The sequence below is a fragment of the Ctenopharyngodon idella genome, chromosome 12 (genome assembly GCF_019924925.1).
Source record: "Ctenopharyngodon idella isolate HZGC_01 chromosome 12, HZGC01, whole genome shotgun sequence".
In the NCBI taxonomy this organism is placed as follows: Eukaryota; Metazoa; Chordata; class Actinopteri; order Cypriniformes; family Xenocyprididae; genus Ctenopharyngodon; species Ctenopharyngodon idella.
Window position 1 is genome coordinate 10,077,814 of NC_067231.1, and position 22,373 is coordinate 10,100,186.

Below are 22,373 nucleotides of genomic sequence, written 5' to 3' on the forward strand. Positions count from 1 at the left end.
CTTTTGTAATGTCATACACGTATGTATGAATTATCATACACTACAAAGTATATCTTATTATATCATAGAAACTGATGAGGCAGTATTTTACAGTAAACAATAGAGTTGAACAATTTGGAGAAAAAAATCTAATTATGATTTTTCTGGTTAAAATTGCGATTTAAAATGCGATTTAGAAAACAAATGAAAAAAAAAAAAAAAAAAAAAATGATTGTAGGGCTGCACAATTTGGCCCAAAATTTTGAGCTAATATATTAATTTGACTAATTATTATTATTATTATTATTATTATTATCATTATTGCTAAATAAAAATATTAAACGAAATGAGAAATATTACTATTGTAATACCTTTTATCATTAAAAATAATAAATAGAGTATTTAACGATGAATATAACTATAACAAGAAGAAAATAATATTTTTATTTTACAGAAAACTTGTATAAAAAAAAATGTGGGGTTACCTGTTAAAATGTAAGCAGCCTAATGCAATAAATAATTAGAAAGGTCTAAGGCAGTGGGTACGTGAGGTGACAGAGGAGGTACGCGAACAAAATGCTGAGTTTTGACGTTCATTTAATTCTTCCCTGTCTTAAAATAACATTAAAACAGAGCATGTATTTCTATCAGGCACAATGCCGTGAATACATGACATCTAATCAAAATACCACATCTTTTGCGGTCAAAACTGACTGCATCCATTTCCACATAAGCAGCTGCGTGCATATGGGTGGCGCTATACCATAGGTTGCATGCAGAGTCTGTTGCCTTAGCAAATCGCGCTACATTACTGCCGTTCTCGACAATGTACCTGTAGATTTAGCACTTACTAGCATGAAAAACAAATAGCCTGCAGAGGTGCATAGAGATCAATTTAAGATTCAAACTCTTGATACAAAACATACCTTTTGTGAGTTCTTGTATTTAATGTTGATAATATTACATGAGAAAGACTGCAAATCCAAATATCCACATGATTGCTAATGTGACATTGATTTTATACAACAGTTCAACAACCAAAATGGTAATAATAAGTGATGTTCTTCACAGTATTGTAAGTATTTGCTCTATTTTGCAATGAAATAATAGTTCCAACGAAAACCAGAGCAGAACTACAACACACAGCGGTGTTTCATGAACGAATCGTTCGTGAAAGTCATTGATTCAATGATTCATTCATTAATACAGCCACTTGCTTCGTTACTGAATGACCAAATAACTCGATGACTCACACATTAAGACAGTGACTTACCGCCACCTTCTGACGGTTTTAGTATTTAAAAGAATCACTTTTCACGTTATCATCATCATTGCATATTTCTTTTTTGCACATTTTTTTTATTTGAAACATTATTAATGTTGTAAAGGTATTTATAAGGATAAAAAAATGCAATGGAAAGTCAATTTAGGGGGCAAATATTGTCCCTTAATGGAAAAGTCACGGTTCATGGGTTCACTGACTCATTCTCGCTCTGTCTGTGTGTGTGTGTGTGTGTGTGTGTGTGTGTGTGTGTGTGTGTGTGTGTGTGTGTGTGTGTGTGTGTGTGTGTGTCTGTGATCATGCTGATCTCCCTGGTCCTGTTCTTTGCCTCCTGTGGATTATTGTTCCTGTCTTCTGTGGATTATTTTGTACCTGTCTTCTGTGGAATTCATTCTGGATTCACCTTGGAGGAACACGGCTGTCCATTGCGTCCCTGCGCTGCCAAGAGTGACTGTTTATCTGCGCATGCTTCATCTGACTCTTGCTCTCTTCCTAGCTTGGATTTTTCTCAATAAATTGTTATATTTCACATTCGCTACTGAATCTTCCTTTGTGTTCGTGACAGAACGATCTGACCACACAATGGATTCAGCGAATGCATTTACAGGAGTTTTTTGTCCAGCAATAACGCATGTTTGGATCGTCAGGAGGAACAGATGGTAGTGACTGGTCGAGCCGTGCAAGCCTTGGTAGCGCAGGTGTCCGAGCTCACCACTCAACTTCAACAACTGAGATCGCCCACTGCGCCACCCCCACCTCCTGTTCCCCCCGCTTCAATGAACATCGAACGTCAGCACGAGCCGCGTCTACCCACACCTGAAGCATATTCTGGTGAGCATAATCTTTGTAGAGCATTTTTTACTAAATGCTTAATGTTCTTTTCTCTGTAGCCCTTGACATTTTCTACTGAACAGTCTAAGGTGGCTTTAGTTTAGACGCTGTTGTCAGGACGTGCAGCTCTGTGGGGAACGGCGGTGTGGGAGAACCAACACCCTTGCTGTTCCTCTTTTCACGCACTATCTGAAGAGATGAGACAGGTCTTTGATCGTGTGGTAGCGGGCCGCGAGGCGGCGCGTATGCTGGCTGATCCTGCGTCAGGAGAACAGACCCGCCTAGGACTATTCCATCGAGTTTCGGACATTGGCTGCTAAGTGCAAGTGGAACGAGGAGGCGCAGTGGGACATGTTCCTGCATGGGTTGGCTGACCGTATTCAGAAGGAGATTTTTATGATGGAATTACCCACTGATCTTGACGGACTCATCGAATTGGCTCTTCGTGTCGACGCCTGCCTGCAGCGACTGCAATGGACAGCCAGTTTCCACAACTGCCACGCACTACTGGATTTTATGGACTACAAACTGGCACAACACCTTCAGATTCCCATAATTCCTCTCACCCATAAGATCTCTGTGAATGCACTCAATGGACAGACTCTTCCTAGCATCACACACACACCACTGGCCCGGTCACACTCATCACTTCAGGAAATCACACTGAGAAACTCACACTGCTGCTCACTGAATCTCCACTGGCTCCCATAGTCCTGGGCCACCATTGGCTCGTTCGCCACAATCCTAGGGTGGACTGGGGCCAGAATTCCATCTCGGCGTGGAGCAATCAGTGTTATGCCTCCTGTCTTTTGTCTGTTTGTTTGTCTGTGTCCTGTTCTTTGTTGCAGGATGAGCCGGTGAATCTGTCTAACGTGCCTGAAGAGTACCTCGACCTGAAGGAAGTGTTCAGTAAGTCCCGGGCTGCTTCTCTTCCTCCGCATCGTCCCTATGACTGTGCTATAGATCTAGTGCCAGGTACGTTTCCGCCAAAGGTCAAGTTATACTCGCTGTCTGTTCCAGAAAGGGAGGCCATGGAGAAATATATTTCTGATTCTCTAGCAGCCGGGCTCATTCGTCCTTCCTCTTCTCCTGCTGGGGCAGGATTTATTTTTTTTTTTGTGGGGAAGAAGGATGGTTCTCTGTGACCGTGTATTGATTACCGAGGGTTGAACATCATCACGGTAAAGAATACTTATCCTTTGCCGTTGATGTCTTCAGCCTTCGAGTGGTTGCAGGGAGCATCCATCTTCACCAAACTGGATTTGCGTAACGCCTATCATTTGGTCCGCATAAGGAAGGGGGATGAGTGGAAAACCGCGTTTAATACCCCCAGGGGGCAATCTGAATATCTCGTTATGCCCTTCAGGTTGTCCAACTCCCCCACTGTTTTCCTGGATGACATATTGATATTTTCCTCTTTTCTCCAGGAACATGTTCAGCACGTCAGGCGGGTGCTCCAGAGGCTGCTTGAGAATGGTCTTTTTGTCAAGGTGGAGAAGTGCACGTTCCATGCACAGTCTGTTCCGTTTTTGGGGTACATCATCTCGTCCGAGGGAATGCGCATGGATCCCGAAAAGGTTAAGGCTGTGGTGGATTGGCCAACCCCAGATTCCTGTAAAGCCCTGATGAGGTTTCTGTGATTTGCCAATTTCTACCGCTGTTTTATTCACAATTTCTGCCAACTAGCCGTTCCTCTGACCGCCTTGACCTCCACCAGAATGACGTTCAGGTGGTCCGGTGCAGCTGAAGCTGCATTTGCCAACCTCAAGAGCCGCTTTGTTTCAGCTCCCATTCTCATAGCCTCTGATCCTACACGTCAGTTTGTGGTGGAGGTCGATGCGTCAGAGGTGGGGGTAGGCTCGGTTCTTTCCCAGCGCTCTTCCTCTGACGACAAGATGCATCCTTGCGTGTTTTTCTCTCATTGTTTGTCCTCCGCTGAACGTAATTACGACACTGGTAACAGAGAGTTGCTGGCAGTCAAGTTAGAATTGGAGGAGTGGCGTCATTGGTTAGAGGGTTCGGGGGTACCCTTTATTGTCTGGACCGACCATAAGAACCTTGAATACATTAGATCCGCCAAACGACTCAACTCCAGGCAGGCTCGGTGGGCACTTTTTTTCGGTCGTTTTGACTTTTCGCTTTTCTACCGTCCGGGGTCTAAGAACATCAAACCCGATGCGTTGTCTCGTATTTGACCGTTCCGAGTGCCCGTCCACTCCCCAGTGTATTATACCTGAGAAACTTGTGATCTCCACACTCACATGGGAGGTTGAGTCGAAGGTTCGCACGGCCTTAAGGCTGATTTATACTTCTGCATCGGACCTACGCCGGAGCCTCTGCACCACAGGCTATGCGTCTGTTTTCATTTATACTTCTGCATCATTGTCCGCGTCGATGTGCATGCAGACCACTAGGAGGCAGAGTCCGCGGTCATGTTGAGGATCAAGGCAAAAGCCGAAGAAGAAGCAGCTTGTCATGTATGTTGTCAGAGAAGCTTACAAATAGAAGCGGCAGAGAAGCGGCAAATAGGTAACAACTTTTGTTGCAGTTTGACTGCATGTGTCCCCTGAAACAGAGCAATTTTTCATTCATATGGATGGAAGTTGAAAATGCTCGCTGTTCTCCGATTGCTCCACGCCAGTTTTTTGACCTGCGGTCCACGTAGAATTGACGAGTTGTTACATTTTTGAAGAGGTGTACGTCAGGCTACGTCGTAGGCTACGCGTGCTACACACAGCCTGCGCCATAGCTACAGCGTACGCTCGACGCAGAAGTATAAATCAGCCTTTAGAAGGGGTAACACCTCTGCCCGGTTGCCCACCGGGTCGTTTATTTGTGCTGGAGGGATTACGGTCCGACGTTATTCGGTGGGGTCATTGTTCCAATGTGGCATGCCACTCAGGAGTGAATCGTACCAGCTCCCTTGTTAAACAGCGATTCTGGTGGCGATCCATGGCACGTAACATCCGGGGATTTGTTTTGGCCTGTTCAGTTTGTGCTCATGGTAAGACTTCCAATCGACCCCCGGAAGGGTTACTTCAACCGCTGTCTGTCCCTTCGAGACCCTGGTCCCACATCGCGCTTGATTTCATCACCACCCTCCCAGAGCACTATGGTTGTTTTGACCGTAGTGGACCGGTTCTCAAAGGCGGCCCATTTCATTCCCTTGCCTAAATTACCCTCTGCTAAGGAGATAGCGGTTACCCGATGGACGTGGTCTCCGACAGGGGACCACAATTTGTTTCCAAATTTTGGAAGGAGTTTTGTCGTTTACTGGGGGCGAGTGTTAGTCTGTCCTCTGCTTTTCATCCTCAGAGTAACGGTCAAACTGAGCGGGCCAACCAAGACCTTGAAAGAGTGTTGCAATGTTTGGTGTCACAGAATCCTTCCTCCTGGAGCAAGCAACTCTCATGGGTTGAGTACGCACATAACTCATTACCAGTGTCGTCCACAGGCCTCTCTCCGTTTGAATGTAGTTTAGGTCACCAGCCACCTATTTTTCCAAGTCTGGGATTGGAAGTCGCAGTCCCCTCTGCTCATGCCTTCAACCAGAGGTGCTGTCACACGTGGAGAAGAGCCCGAGAGACACTTCTCCAGGTGGGAGCGCGCACTAAGGCTCAGGCCGATCGCCACCAGTCGAAGCCTCCCGTCTACGTCGTTGGTCAAAAAGTGTGGCTTTCTTCCAAGAATATTCCTCTCCGCTCCGTTTGTAATAAGCTAGCCCCCAAATTCATCGGCCCATTTACTGTCACTAAGATTCTTAGCCCAGTGGCAGTCCGCCTCAAACTTCCTCCGGCGTACAGGAGAATTCACCCCGTCATGTCTCTAAGGCCCCATTTACACTGCATGGTTCAAGTGACCCAATTCCGATTTCTTCCTCCCATGTGGCACAGATCGGATATGAGCTACGACCGTGTAAGCAGGAAAAAAGCGCATGGATTACGATTTTTACAGATCGGTTTCAGGCCTCATTCATATGTGGAAATAAATCAGATATGAATCGGATACGTCCGTTTGCACCTGCAGTGTAAGCGGACAGATCGGATATTCCCCTGTAAATGCGACTCCTGCGTCATTGAAAAGTGAGTTTTTTTTTAACATTTCACGATACGCACATACCTATAACAAACGGAACATCTCTAGTTGACTGGCAGAGTATTAATTTAATTTGTTTCTGTTAAATAAAAGGCGATCTGACATTGAAATGTGTTGCTCTTGAAATCACACTGAGTGCTCGTTGCCGCTGTTGTCAGTGACGACAGCTCGTGCACAGATGCGCGCTTCAGTCCTGTTGTAGAGACTCTACCTATTCATTCCACTGAAACCACAAAATAAAATGCACACAAACTTGTACCTGCCCTTGATATACAATCACTGATGAACGCATTTCTTTTTAATGACTAAAAAAAAACCTAGTATAGGACGGCGGATTCAAACCCAGAAGCTGTGACATGTTTAACAAATATCTAGCAGAGTATTATTCAACTCGCACGCTTCCAGAGGAGCTACGTACGTACTGTTGTGAAGAATTTGTTTTATTTTGATGTAATGATGTAACTATTGCATTAAAATGGTTTCTATATGAATTTGTGTCAATAAATTCAACTCAATGTACCATTGAAATTGATTTGTGATGTCATATATGCTATTTTTGGTATGTTTCGCCAAGTGCAGTGTAAAAAGGAGACATCGGATACAGGTCACTTTATATAAGCACGTCGTCCCAAAAAAAAAAAAAAAAAAAAAAATCGGATATGGTCAAAAGATCGTATCTGCGCATTAAGACTTGCAGTGTAAATGCGGCCTAAATTAAAGCCCGTTTTTCATTCTCCCATTAATCCGCCTGCCCCGGTTCCGCGCCTCGTAGAGGGGGAACCAGCATATTCGGTTAAACGTATTCTGGACTCGAGACGGAGGGGACGCGGATTTCAGTACCTGGTGGACTGGGAAAGTTACGGTCCGGAGGAGAGATGTTGGGTTCCGGCTAGGGACATTCTGGATCACTCCCTTATTGATGATTACAATCAACGGGTAAGTTCTCCTGGAGCGCCAGGAGGCGCTCCTAGGGGGAGGGGTTCATGGGTTCACTGACTCATTCTCTGTCTGTCTGTCTGTCTGTCTGTCTGTGTGTGTGTGTGTGTGTGTGTGTGTGTGTGTGTGTGTGTGTGTGTGTGTGTGTGTATCTGTCTGCGATTGTGCTGATCACTTGATCAGCACCAGCTGTGGCTAATCAGCACCGCTATATAAGTCTGTGTTCTGTTCTGTGTTGTCAGATCGTTGGTGTAGCTACCATGTTTCCTGGTTGTGTTTAAGTCTCCCTGGTCCTGTTCTTCGCCTCCTATGGATTATTGTTTCTGTCTTCTGTGGATTATTTTGTACCTGCCAAGAGTGACTGTTTATCTGCACATGCTTCATCTGACTCTTGCTCTCTTTCTAGCTTGGACTTTTCTCAATAAATTGTTATATTTCACATTTGCTACTGAATCGTCCTTTGTGTTCGTGACAGGAAAAGGCGCAGTCTGTGGAAAAGAGGGGGTACGCAGAAGGATGGTAAATGCCTCAGGGGGTACTCCATTCTAAAACGTTTGGAAACCACTGGTCTAAGGACTTATTATAAAATATTATATTATTATGATAAAAAACTGTGACTATAATTTCTTTATTTTTGTAAGGAGGTATGCAAAACCAAACATGGAGCCTCATATGCATCCACTGTGAAAAAAACAAAACACCTGTACACTTCTGTACACTGGAGAAAAACATTGATCATATGTTTACCTCAGTATGGAGCCCCACACATGACATGCAAGGAAAAAAAAAAAAAAAAAAAAAATAGTAGGCTAAATCGTGTGCATGATTTATTAATTCGTTCCCATGATTTATAAATTATGCTCACGAATTAATAATTCATTCCCTCGATTTGCTAAATCATGCGCACAATTTATAAATCGAGGGACTGAAATAGTAAATCGTGCACACTATTTAGCAAATCAAGGGAACAAAATAGTAAATCGTGCGCACAATTTAGTTAATCAAGGGAACGGATTACAGATTATTGGTTTTAATCTCTTGCCAATTGGACACGAATAGTTTAACTTATTTTGAGTATATTGAAAGTCTTGTACAGTGGTTTGATAATAGTCACCTACAATTGAACATTGAGAAGACAAAGGAACTATGTTGTGGGAACAAAAATAGGACCTGTACGGCTGGTGTCTCATATGAATAAAGTACTATAAGAGGTGTAAAGGTAGCACAAGTTTCAAATTTTAAATACTTGGGTACAATCTTGGAGTTGAGCAAAAACGTGCTGTTTCAGTGTGTGCCCATTAAATGCAAATGAGCTGCTGCGCTCGGCCTAAGAGGGCGGAGCTTCAAGAGCTCGTTCTATGGTGTCAGGATTCAGTCAGGACGCACTATAATGTCAGAAACTGCGAATATATGCTGCATGGAGATAGAACAGGTATAGTTTAGATCAATTACGGTTATAACTTATATTGTCTTCTTGTTTTTATCCACTATATTACTACAAGCCTGTTTACCGATGAGTTTTATGACGTTGACTGTACTTTACACAAAATATGAAGCGTCTGTTTTCACTCTAGAAAATCACTGTAAGAGCTTAATAAAACACAGTGCAAGTGTGCATTAAAATATTATCCATAAACTCTCTCTCTCCCATGCATTATCATCAACATACATACCAAATTACACAGAAACACTCATTACAACTAACAGTAAACAAATATATAAAGACCTTATGCCTTTTCGGGTGGTGCTTAATAAACTGGTAAACTTTATATCCGTAAATCAACTCCAATGAACTGTAATGAAGTGCTCTCACCTTCATTACTGCCATATCCAGTATCACTCTGGAGGCTGTAAGCTGGATCATGAACAGTACTGATCTATCCTTGAGTAACAAATTTTTAGCACAGCCTCTGTTTTGTATTGTCCCTTTGTATTGAAATTCGTTCACAATGAAGTCCGGTGTGAAATGATTCGCGCAGACATAAACAAATTTCAGTAGAGTTGGGGGGAGCATTTTCTTTGAAAACAAAATTAATCCACCTCGTCTTAAGCGGCTCAGATTTCAGGAGTAAATGGAGACAGCTATGTGGATTAATCCATCCAGCTACATAACACCTAAAATGCTTGGGAGGCATTCTCGTCAGTGCAGCAATGGCGGACTGTACAACTGGCTGTGAACTCGCACAGGGCGGTTTTATGTTAAAACGGCAGTGTCTGTCAACATTCGTGGGCGAGGCCTGTGGCTAATGTGACGTCACACGGCCAGGGATCTTGAAACGGCTTGTTCAGAGACACATGATTTATGGGGATTAAAAAAAAAAAAAGGAGTGGTTGGATTTTTATCATTGTAGGGTGGTTGTGCACACACACTGCGAACACACATTTATAGCCAAAAGTGAATTTTGCATAATAGGTAACCTTTAAATGTGAAATTATGAGGAAATAGGGTTAGTGTTATGCTTAATCGTTCACATACCGTAAGAAAATAGAACTTATGCAGAGAATAGAATGTAGGGCAGATCAAGTGTCAGATCATGTAAACCCACTTCTGTCTTTATTTGAACCATGTACCAGGGGCCTGTACCATGATGGTAGTTGAACAAACTCAGGATTATAGGATTAGTTTCAAGTTGACAAAACCAAACCACTCCAATCCAGATTTGTTGGTACCATGATGCTGATCATCAACTTTCTCTGTCAACTCAGTTTGTGGAGCATGTGCACATGAATGTGTGACATCAGTGGCAAACAGCCAATCACATGCCTTGCAGCCATGCAACAGAGAGAAACTGATTCACTTCTCGCGAGAGAGCCAGCGCGATTCAAAACTCTTTTGAGTTTTAAAAATGAAGAATTTAAACGCATTTACACTGACAAAAAAAACTTGATTTAAAAATTAAAAATTATCTTGCTCTATCAGTGCAAGTGAAACTTGTGAAGTTAGTTTATATAGTTGATAATATATGGCGATAGAGACTCAAATATGTAACGTCACATGTAGCCATTTTTTTTATCTATTGAGTTATCTATTGATTCTACAGCTTATTTATATTACATATGATCTGTATATATTAATATTCATTTAAACTAAATGCTAAATAATAACTGTTAAACTAAAATTGCTTGTGTGTAATGGATTAATAATAATACAGATCATATAATGATTATATAAATCATATATAAATCATAAAATAATTCTACTAATCATTAAAGCCAGACAATTTCATCATTAAATATTTGTTTTTACTATATAGTGACCTTTAATTTGGAGGAAAAGAAACCGGGGGAGTGACTTTATTGCATTGAATGTGTCAGTGTCACTGTTCTCAAATCTGATTGGTCCAATTTCAGTTTGAGATCTCTTACCCAGAAACAAAACCTGCCCTGGAGCAGGTTAGCCATGGAGCGTAAGTTACTATGGTGATGAAGCCAAGTCACTTTCATGGTACCTAAAACCCAGGATCGGCGCAAACTAATTTAAAACTTCATGGTACAGGCCCCAGGTGTAAAAAACAATGTATTGACATTACATTCTCGAGAGCTAAAATACCTGTAAAGTTTGTCTGGGTTTGAGTTCTGAGAGCCGTTCGACTTCATTGCAGAAGAAACAGTCTATAAAACAGATGAAAAGAAATATTTTGACTCTGTGAAACTAATATATATATACAGTATATTGCTTAGAAACATCACATCAGATGTATATTTATTTTTGATTTGTGTTCATGGCATACTTGTTGTGGGGTGTATGCTGGAGGGTGTGGCCTGTTCGGGGTAGGATCCTGAGCACTGGATGAGGAATCAGAGTTCACTGGAGGGTCAGAGGTCAGTAGGACAGGATAGCGACCCAGAGGAAAGGCTGAATTTTCCAGATCAGCAAGCAGGGCATCTACAAAAAGACAAAAAGTTATAGAAAAACATCATGGAAAAGTAGTAAGGCAAGCCTCTGAGGGGATCCTCTATATTTTTTTAATTATTGGCCTTTTTTTGAGTTTAAAACACAGGATAGTGAGAAAAAAAAAAAAAGATGGAAGAGGAGAAGGAACAGAACTGGGACATAATCCAGGCCTCAAGAATGGAATCCCCTCAAGCACAGCTCTATATGTCAGTTTTATATCAATTGCCAACTGTATGAAACTCGACACACATATAGATCTCGTATAGAACTTCTGCACTATAAGTCATATGGTCCTCCCAACGAAAAGTCGGCTTTTTGGGCTTTTGAAAAGCACATGTGCTGAACATTTTAATATTCCTCAGAGGAGATTCATGCATTCAAATGATGACACTAGGGGTTGTACTTGGGAGCCCCAATCAGCTCTGAAAATTCAGAAAAGGTCACAGAGAAATTTGCTGAAATTGGCATGCCACTCCTCTCTCCTCCCCATCACATGGGTATAAATGAGCAGCGTGCAAACACTCTTGTCAGATTTTTCCTTCGGAGCCAAGCGAAGTGTCTCCTATACACAAGCTCATTCTCATCTTCACCTCTAAAAGAGCTGTTCTAGCTGGAAAGAGTGATACAGGGCATTACAGCAGTCCCTCTCCTAAAGGAGCGAGCACAGATAAGTGATAAGAGTTTCCCCTGGGCCCTTCAGCTAAAAGAGCAGTTTCCCTAAAAGAGCTTGCACAAACGGTGAACGTCTTTTTAAAGATGCCTTTCTGTTTGTGTATTTTTTGGGTGCAGTCGATATCTCTTGTTCTCAGATGGCCACAATCTCTGCCTCACGCATCTGGGCTGCACACACGCTGTGAAAGCTTTCGTGGATGGCTCACATTCTCACTGTGAGAACATGACCATGGCAACGTTGGGGTTGCATCTCTCTTTCCCGGCAAGAGAGGAAGAAAACTCAGCGACTACCCGCACTGTGGCTAACGCATGGGCTACATCGAGTGTTTCTTCAAAGTGAATCCTCACTTGACCTCCTGTTCCTCTCACACATTGATTTTGAAGTTGCGTCATATGATAGGGGAGAGTGGGGTAAGATGAGCCATTTTTTACTTACGTGGTCCTCAAGATAGGGGAAAATGAGGCAGAAGTACAATGAAAGTATTTAAAGTAATTTCAGGATGTTTCCTATCATTTTAAATAATCAGAATACATCTATGACAAAGGGTTCTAAAAATATGGCTTCTTATAAAAAAGTGTTCCTCTCGCTCAATTTACCCCAGGTTAGGGGTAAGTTGAGCCGAGTCAGTAAGTGAGTGTAAACTGACCATCTAACTGAATCTGAATCAAACCCATGTGAAATTTTAAAGATAATATACCTATTTTAAAAAACTAATTTGATAATCAAATTTCCTTTTACAAATATTCTTTGTAAAAATATTTTACAAATATTTCTTTTTTTAAAGCTAAATTAAACAACATAAAACCAACCAAATGAAGTTGAAATTTCATTATCTTCAATTGTTTGCATTTCTGAAGCAATATGTTGAACATACCTATACATAACCTTCCCAAAAACAGACTAAACAGAGAGTTTGGTGAGTAAAATTAAATAAAAACTAAATAAGAATGAATAAATGTCACTGAAACTAATAAACATTTTAGTCAAAAGGTTCTTGACATGGTAGTTTTTCTGCAATGTCGACCATGTTAGGCCATTAGAGACTACAGGTGGAAAGATATATATGATTAAACATTTTCTGGTTCGTATCAGAGAAGGATTTGGTGTACTTGTACACTATTCCTATCAAATAAACTCGAAAATAAAGATAAACTAAACCAGTTGCGTAATATTACATTGAAATGACACCAGTTTATACTTCAAATTTAACTTAAAATCATTGCCTTATGGTGGGGTAAGTTAAAACGCTGGCTCAATTTACCCCACAGCATTTGGCTCACTTTGCCCCATAGCTGCCATTTTAGGAAAATCTAGCTAGCTTACCAATTCAGAATAATATTAAGCTAAATGACTTGCATGGTTTTATACGTTGCTAAATCACCAATATGCATCATAAACAGTTTTAGACCTGGACAAATTTGCTTTGATGAAACAGCCATTACATCTGTTATGTTAAAATTTTACTTTGACAAGCCAAAAACAGTTTTTAAAGTAAATAAGCGACTTCCACTCCTCCAATGTGCTTCTCCTTTTTACAGTCTGGCAGAAATTATGGGTGGTGCTAAAATATATGGTCACATGACAATAAAATGGTACGGTTGCCAAGATACAGGGGGTGGGTCAACTTACCCACTGGCTCATCTTACCCCACTCTCCCCTACACATGCCATTTCATTCAGGGCTACAGATGAGGATGAGCTGTCTATAGCAGCATCGGGGGTGAGCTAGAGCCTTCTGACGCAGAAGACTAGGTTGAGCTCCTGGCCTTGGGTGTGGTAGCTTAGTCTGAGTTAGTTTTCATAGTGGAATCCTCTACCCTGTTCTGTGCGTTCACGATTGGATGATTGAGGTGCATGAGAAGCTCAAAAAGTTGTGGAAGGCACCCTTTACTGCCCAATCACACTTGACAGGCTCCCCCGCCCTCACTATCCGCAATGGTGGGGAGGCCAGGGGGTACACAGATTCCCCAGGTGGAAAATTTGGTTGCGGTGCACTTGTGCCCGCAGAGCGCCACGACCTGGCGCAATTGTCCTAAGTTCCCGTCCAGGGTCTGTAAGACTACTTCTTTCCTAGGGATGAAGACTTTCAGTGCTGCTGGACAGGCCGCCTCTGTCCTACATGCCATGGCCGTTCTGCAGGTCCATCAGGCAAAAGCTCCGAAAGAGCTGCACGAGAGTAGTGCTGAGCTGGGATTGATGCAGAAACTGCATTCGGCGACTGATTTTGCTCTCAGAGCTACTAAATTCACGGCCCGGGCTTTTGGCCAGACAATGTCCACATTAGTGGCCCTAGAATCCCATCTCTGGCTAAACCTTGCTGAGATGAGAGAGCTCGACAAAGTGCACTTTCTGGACGCTGCTTGATGCCGCCTCTTTAGCGACACTGTCAAGGACTTTGCCCAGCCGTTCTCGGCAGTAAAGAAGCAGACTGAGGCGATCAAACACATCTTGCCATGCCGAGATGCCTCCAGGCTGCGAAGGGCACGCTCGTCTGCTCATCGCAGAGGGCGTCCACCTGTGGCTGCCACCCCAGCTCCGCCACCGGAGTGTGTGCACAGGGGCCTGCAGCTCAAACACCTCAACCTGTTAGGGCTTCAGGTCAACTGGGTAAAGAGCAAGCTCTCACGTCCCAGGGAGGATGAAGAGCAAGTCTTGCTAGTTGCCCCGTATTGACCCAACCAGACTTGGTTCTCATAACTCATGCTCCTAACAAAAGCCTCTCACTGGCGATTTCCCTGAGGAAGGACCTTCTTTCTCAGGGATGGGGCACAATTTGGCACCTGCACCCAGACCTCTGGAACCTCCACGTCTGGCCCCTGGTTGGGATGCGGAAGACTTGAGTGGTCTGTCACCAGCAGTGATAGACAGCATCACTAAGGCCCCCTCTACAAGGCAGGAAATCCTAGTGTCGTCATTCGACACAATGTCAAAGTGACTGACAGATAAGGAACGTCTTGGTTATTAGTGTAACCTCCATTTTTTTCGATGGAGGGAACAAGCCTCCTCAGCACAAACCTGTCATCAAAGTGGTTCGGTATAATTACCTTCCAGAATTGTCTTACATGACTGCATTCCCAAACAGCAGGCATCTGCCCTTGAAAGCAAGATAATGTGTTTATTGCGTTTCGCGCACTGATACGCAAGTAATTTATTAAATACTTCTATGACTTCTACTTTTCTTAATGATATTTTGCAGCAGATTATCAGGAAGTGACGATTTTGTTCTCTTCAACTCAATGGATAGAAAAGCTGCTTTATTCGCAAATGTTTTATGCGATATTCTAATTTTGCACACAAGTTAAATTTGCAACTTAGGATGGAAACATGGCTATTGGCAAAATTTAAGAAATGGGTATGGAGGGGACTCTGTAGCACCCCCTTTTGGCTAAAGTGATGGAATAGTTTTACCAACAGTCACCAAACTCAGTACATACACTCATCGGGTATAATATTATGACCACCTTCCTAATATTGTGTTGGTCCCCCTTTTGCTGCCAAAACAGCCCTGACCCGTTGAGGCATGGACTCCACTAGACCCCTGAAAGTGTGCTGTGGTATCTGGCACCAAGATATTAGAAGAAGGTCCTTTAAGTTCTGCAAGTCAACACCTCAAACTCATTGTGCTCCTCAAACCACGCACTGTTGACGCTTTCGGCGGTGGTCAGGGGTCAGCATGGGCACCCTGACTGGTCTGCGGCTATGCAGCCCCATACGCAACAAACTGCGATGCACTGTGTATTCTGACACTTTTCTATCAGAACCAGCATTAACTTATTGAGCAATCTGAGCTACAGTAGCTCATCTGCTGGATCGCTCCTCACGTGCATTAATGAGCATTGGCCCCCCATGACCCTGTCGCTGGTTCATCACTGTTCCTTCCTTGGACCACTTTTGATAAATACTGACCACTGCAGACCAGGAACACCCCACAAGAGCTGCAGTTTTGGAGATGCTCTGACTCAATCATCTAGCCATCACAATTTAGCCCTTGTCAAACTTGCTCAAATCCTTACGCTTGCCCATTTTTCCTGCTTCTAACACATCAACTTTGAGGACAAAAAGTTAATTTTCTGCCTAATATATCCCACCCACTAACAGGTGCCATGAAGAAGAGATAATCACTGTTATTCACTTCACCTGTCAGTGGTCATAATGTTATGCCTGATCAGTGTATATTGTTCTCATCAAGCCGGACAACTTTCTATTTTACAGTCATTAGCTCTGACCAACAGGAAGTCGGCTATGTGGATTTTTGGGGAAATTTCAAGCACAGAGTTTTTACTGCTCCTCCAAGAGGATTCATGTAATTCCCACCAAACTTTGTCAACATGATGCCAAGAGAATGAGGATGCTAAATTGCAAACAGATATTGGATATCTTGAATGGTGTTGCCATGGCAAGGGATTCAATTTATGACAAAAAAAAATGTATGACTATGTTTGACAAAAAGCAAACACAGCACACCAACCAAAACACACCATAGGCGTACCTATTGTGAAGCATGGTGGTGGCAGCATTATGTTGTGGGGGTGTTTCTCTTCAGTGGGGATGGGCAGGTTATTCACCTTTCAACATGACAATGATCCTAAACATACCGCCAAAAGAACAATGTGATAGCTCATGGATAGGAAGGTGAATGTCCTTGAGTGGCCAAGTCAGAGCCCTGACCTAAATCTGACAGAAAATTTGTGGATGGACTTGAAGAGAGCAGTCCATTGACACTCACTACAGAATTTGACTGAACTTGAGCAATTCTGCAAGGAAGAATGGGCAAATATTTCCCAATCTAGGTGTGCAAAGCTAACACACACATTTCAAAAAAGATAAATGGCTGTAATTGAACCAAAAGGTGGCTCTACGAAGTATTAAATCAGGGGACTGATGACTTTTCCAAACCTGTTATTCTATTTTTTATTATTATTATTATTAATTTTCAGAACTGTTGCCTTTTTCTTTTCTTTTTTTGTTGTAAGGCAACAACATTTTTTTTGTTTTTTTGGGGAATGAGTTTTGATTTCAGGCTGTACGACAAATAAAGTAACTTAACTATTTCAAAGGGGTATGATGATTTTCTCTAGACACTGTATATTGCTTGAGAAGTGTATTTGTATGATTTTCCTTCAAAATAAATGCCACTTTAATATTTTGCTGTATAAGAAAACCAACTTCATGACTGTCGAAAATCTTTGTCTATGGTGTATCTATGAAAAGCAAGAAAAGAAGTTTTGTTGTTGTGTCAAACTTAAATTCTAAGAACAGTGATAGTAAACAAAAGGAAAAACAATGTACAGATAAATACATAGTTACATCTTTAATAGGGTGTTATGAGCAAATGCCTTTGGCTGTATTTGCAGCACAAATGTACACACTTTAAAACCTAGATTTTAGCTAGACTAAAACAATAATTTGTCTTTTTAAAATGTCATGAAATGCTTAAGTCAGACTAAAATCTAAATATTCTGGAAATTGAAGGGCGAGTCAAGAGTAGTGGGTCATCTATGCATTTCATGCATACAGAAAAGTCATATAGCCTGCTTGCAAGTTGTTGTGTCATGCTTGTTGTATGGTGATTTATAGTGTTGAAATAAAAAAACAAAACAAAAAAAAAAAAAACATGCAAAGCAAAATGCTGTAAATGTGCATACACATCAATAGGAGGCCAAACAGACAGATAGAAAACTACGTACCAAACAAAACAATACGGGGACTGAGAGGGTAGTTAGATGTATCAGACACTCCTGAAGAGAGACAGACAGACTATGAGACCATAGACACACATCAACTAGCAGAGCAAAAACTACAACCAACAGCCTGTTTGTACATTAAAGAGGCAGAAAAACTAAAGTTTACATCCAGTAAGAGTGAATGCAGGTGTGCTTGTACACCATATGAAATTCTTAATCTGAACAATTGCAACTGCTAATTATTAAAATCAAATCAACACCAAATACTAAGGTATATGTAAATTGTGCATATGTAAAAAGTACAGTGTACATTTTTGGACATCCTCAGACCTCAGTCATACAACGAAAAGGCATCATGCCTCAGACGGCTTCTGTCATTGTACAAAAAGGCATCACGCCTCAGACTGAAAGGCTTCAGGTCTCAGGAAAAACAATGTCAGGTATCAGGTCTTGTACAATTAGGCATCGGGCAAAACAGCCTCAGACTAAAAGGCATCAGACGAAACAGACTTGGACAAAAAGGCATCAGACGAAACAGACATTTTCATTTCCGTTGCTGTTTTTCTGCAGACCAATGTGAAAATCATCATGTTCTCTTCTGTGTAGAACCTAACCAGTGTAATATTTAATTAAAGCTTTAAGAATAAAATATCAGGTACAGCTTTTCGGTCTCTCTCTCTGCTTTTTTTATTTGTTTTTAATGCTCAAATAACAGTATCATAAAAAAAAAAAAAAATAAAAAAAAAACTTTGCCAAGGGATTACATAAATACATAAAATAAACACCATCAATAGATTCTACATAATTAACATACACATATGCACACTAACATCAAATTGAGAATAGTTACAGTTAAATATAAAAATGGGGGAGAAAGAAAAAGACAACTGAAGGGTGGCATTAGAGATCGACCGATATGGGTTTTTCTATAACCGATGCCGATGCCGATGTTTAGAGGTCAGGGTCAGCCGATGGCTGATATGTGCTGCCGATTTTTAGGGCCGATATCTTGAAGTTTTCCCCTTCATTTGCATGCTAAAATGTCACACTAATAATAAGTGGATGCACAACATTTCTAAACTTAACATCATTTATTGAACACTGACTTGATTTACATAAAAGTTTTAGAGCATTTATTAAGCTGAATTTTTCAAGTTTGTTGGAACATAAATGTAAACTTAAATATACATTTAAATAAAATAAATACAACTTTATAAATAAAAATCAATTAAAAACTTTGTCATGTTGCACAGCCTTGTATGCAAGGACAGTGCTAAACTCTTAGTGATTTCTGACATTCTTGACGGTTAACGTTAGACAGGTTTAATGAGGATAATAACTGTGCGACATATATATATAGTCATTGGTCGGAACACATCACTTTATTAGGCTGATGTCCATTTTTATTCGCATTACACAGTTGATGGAAACACGCAGATGCGCTGAATTTGGTTCAACCAAGAAGGGGAGCCAATGGATATCACACAAGAAGCAATGTGCAAACTTTGCGGAAAAGTTATGCCGGTAAAAGCTCAACCTCGGTCAGTATTCAAAGTGAAAGTAAAAGTGACGGAGCTGCCTGACGCTGCATTAACGGAGCATTTTCTCTCAGAGACGAATTTCAACATAATATGCTGATGACGGTATATAACTGTCTTAATTTATTCCATTATTTCTCTTGTGGCCCGTATGTATAGTGAAACAAATGAGAAGAATAGTATTTCGTGTTAAACAGCTTGTTTTTTTTTTTAAAGTTGGTGCTTGGAGTAGCCTAAAGCTGCTCTTAATTTTCATTTATGACTGCAGTGTTAGGAAATATTATAGACTGTTAATAATTTTAATTATAGGTCTAATTCATTGTATAATAGACCTAAAAAATGTTTAAAACATTTTCAAAGAGGAGCTGATAGCCTAATCTTTTATTATCCTCACAGCACGTCAGTTATGCGGTGATGCGCTGTGAAATTATTGCGGGGCAAATTTATTATAATATTAATTTAATAATAAAAGTAGCTTACCTAATAGTAATAATAGACTAGAAGAATGTAACAGGCTTACATTAATTGGAAATGCCAAATCCTCTTAATATTGCCAATATTTGTCGGAGTAACGTAGCCCTCAATCACGCTGCAGTGTTTGTCAGAGCTGCCGCCTTCTCCACCCCAAGCACAGAGTGAAATTCTCCGACTCTGATACAGGAAAAAATAATACAGAACTTATAACATTGGGGCTAATATGTTAGCAAGCAAGCTGCTGGTAGTTCTGGACTACAGTCCTTAAAGTTAACTACAAGTAAGCGAACCTTCAACCAGCTGTAGCATTATGCATATAAGTGAAGCAACACTTCATAGTTTACTAGTAATATATAGTAAATATATGGCCATAGGACTTTGAAATATCAGAATTTAAGCCTTAGGCTACCTTTATCTCCCAGGACCGCTGTTGAATCTTCCAAAAGTTTTAATTCACATGCGGCAGCAGCACATTCCACCGCACCAATAACACAGGGCTGCCCACGGACGTGCCTGGCTTTAAATCGGCGCTACTAAACACGGATATCGGCCGATGCCGATATATTAAAAAAAGACAAATATCGGTGGCATATATATCGGTGGCATATATATCTAGGTGGCATTATGATGGGATAAAAGCCAATAGAAAAGTTATACAAAAAAAAAAAAAAAAGCTTTGTGTATAGTAGAAAATAAGGTTGCAATTCTAATCAAAAGCGACACTGTCACTGTTTTTTCATGTTTACAGTTTTTTTTCTTTGGTACTATTTTCACAAGTAAGGTGTATATTTTTAAAACTCTTTGTTAAAAGTACTAAATTAGAGTTTTGAACTATCAGTTCATTCAATAGCAAACAATGCAAGATACTTGTTTCAAATCGCCCTTGTTGCTGAACAATTCCAGTAATACAGGCTACAGATGCCGCTATTAGAAAATACACTTACTTTATCTAAATTAGATAAATGACATAAAATCCATAATGTTTGTAATAGTGACTATTCAGTGTGTTATCAAAAGGTGTGATGTATGAAACCGTTAAGAGGTTTTGTGCTAGAAAAGAGTGTGCTGCCAATACAGTACATGTTCTCATTGTACCATATGACTGAATCTATACTGTAGTTGACTTTACAGATGAAGGGTGAGTTACAGTAATGTGGCAGTCTCTACCATGGTGATGCTACATGGCATACTACAGTTTTTTTTAAATTGCTTTGGAGCAATTTTTCACAAGCAATTGGTACATTTTCAAAACTCTTAGTACTAATATCACGACAGATCATCAAAAGTGCACTATTTTCAAACATTTCAGCATATTTTCAATTGTTTTAGTACAATACACAAAATCACAAAGTATCCTTTTCACTACGCAAAATAAGTGTTTCATCTATATAAATGTTTCAAATAGTATATGAATATGAAATAGTAATGAAAATAGTACCAAAGCAAATAAAAAAAAAAACCTAATGTAAAATTATGCCATCTGTCTCCCTTCTTCTGATGTACCTCTGATCAATCTGATGTTATACAGTCATTGACTGTTTCTTTTCCCTTGTACTCTATCCTGCTCTGTGTTCAAAATTTCAAATCCAGGTAAAATTTTAAATTTCACCAGGACCACTCACACACACTTTTAAAATTGTGGTTATCATCTAAGATAAATTGCTTACAGTCAGGGCTTGACATTAACACCCGCCAACCCGCCTGCTGGTAGATTTCAGCTGTGGTGGGTAAGACAGCCACTCCCACTAGCCACTTTGGCGGGTTGAATATAATTTCAGCCTACAGCCTAATCAAAGGTAGCCAAGCTCGTCGTAGCACAAGATTACAATCCGATCACAATTCGTTATCGATTAACTTGCAGTTAGTGAAGGCAGGATAGATGGAATCGCGCGGAACGGCACACAACTGAAGTGCACTCATCTCTCTCTCTCTCTCTCTCTCTCTGTCGCGCGCGATTAGATCTCCTTGCGCCTGAATAGTCAAATACACGCACAGAGATGTCAAAATGTCCATCGTATGGAGTATCTTGCGTGAATACAGTCGGTTATGGCTTAAATGGACGTAAACAGGTGGGTAAAAACTGGATATGTGTCACTAACGTACATGCATTTGGTGTTGTCAAATGTACCGGTACTTCGGTACCAAGTCAGTACTGAAATTTTGAAAATGTGACGATACCCGCATTTCTGTAGTACCGGTAGTACAGAGAATCCGGGTATATTCGGTACCCACTGATAGGGCTGTGCCAGTATTTACTTTAATATGACACGAGTGAAGCACAAAGCTTTGTTTACAAAAGAAATAATAGGTTAGCAATTAAATGTGACATCGCAGCCATGGAAACATTTTGGTTCATGAATGAGAGAGGTACGTGAGTCCATAAATTTAAGCTTTGTATTCTGTTTTGCGAATCGCGATCTGGTCACCCGATTAGCAGAGAATTTAACAATATTCCATTAGTTATTCCACTGAACATGGAATCTCTGTTTCTTTTCCCAAATCTTCACTCACGAAGGGGATTATAAACGTTTATTTCTTTTGTTTGCATTTAGGCCTATTATAGGCTATTCGCATTCTTTACTGTGGTAAAGTAAAAAAAACACCGTAGGACAGATACCTTTTTGCTTGCGCGTCAATTTCTATTTAGCACAGTTTGTGCTTGTTATTAGACTTTATAAGGCGCGTCAAGTTTATTTGTATAGCGCGTTTCACAAACGCTGGTGATTTTTACTTTCGCTTTTTTTCTGGCAGCGCAAAATCAAACATAGCCTGAATGTCTTGCCCCTGTGGAGGATAAAACTCGCTCTTCAGACCTTTTACAACAAGTGTCAGTTGCTTGTAACATCAGGAGATAACATGAAGATATTATTAAAGCGAAATGGTCTCTTTCCTGCTCGTGTCCCACATCCCTCTCAAAGCGCAGAGCGGTAGGCTTTATGACGCATCTTTGTGTAGAAATAAAAAACGAATGTTTTTTTTTTATAAAA

General features: G+C 40.9%; 1 protein-coding gene across 3 annotated transcripts in view; it reads right to left on the reverse strand.

Moving 5' to 3' along the window:
• The window catches only part of LOC127523952 (transforming growth factor beta-1-induced transcript 1 protein-like), a 107,592-nt gene that overhangs the window by 70,903 nt on the left and 14,316 nt on the right, over positions 1–22,373 (reverse strand). For 2 of the 3 annotated variants that reach the window (XM_051915184.1, XM_051915183.1), the window contains exons 2-3: positions 10,855–11,009; positions 10,674–10,735 (exon numbers count right to left, since the gene is read on the reverse strand). In XM_051915184.1, the coding sequence (XP_051771144.1) occupies positions 10,674–10,735; positions 10,855–11,009 (217 nt within the window). Of the gene's footprint in view, positions 1–10,673; positions 10,736–10,854; positions 11,010–17,377; positions 17,429–22,373 lie in introns of all 3 variants that reach the window. The other variant, XM_051915182.1, reaches the window with a different exon arrangement.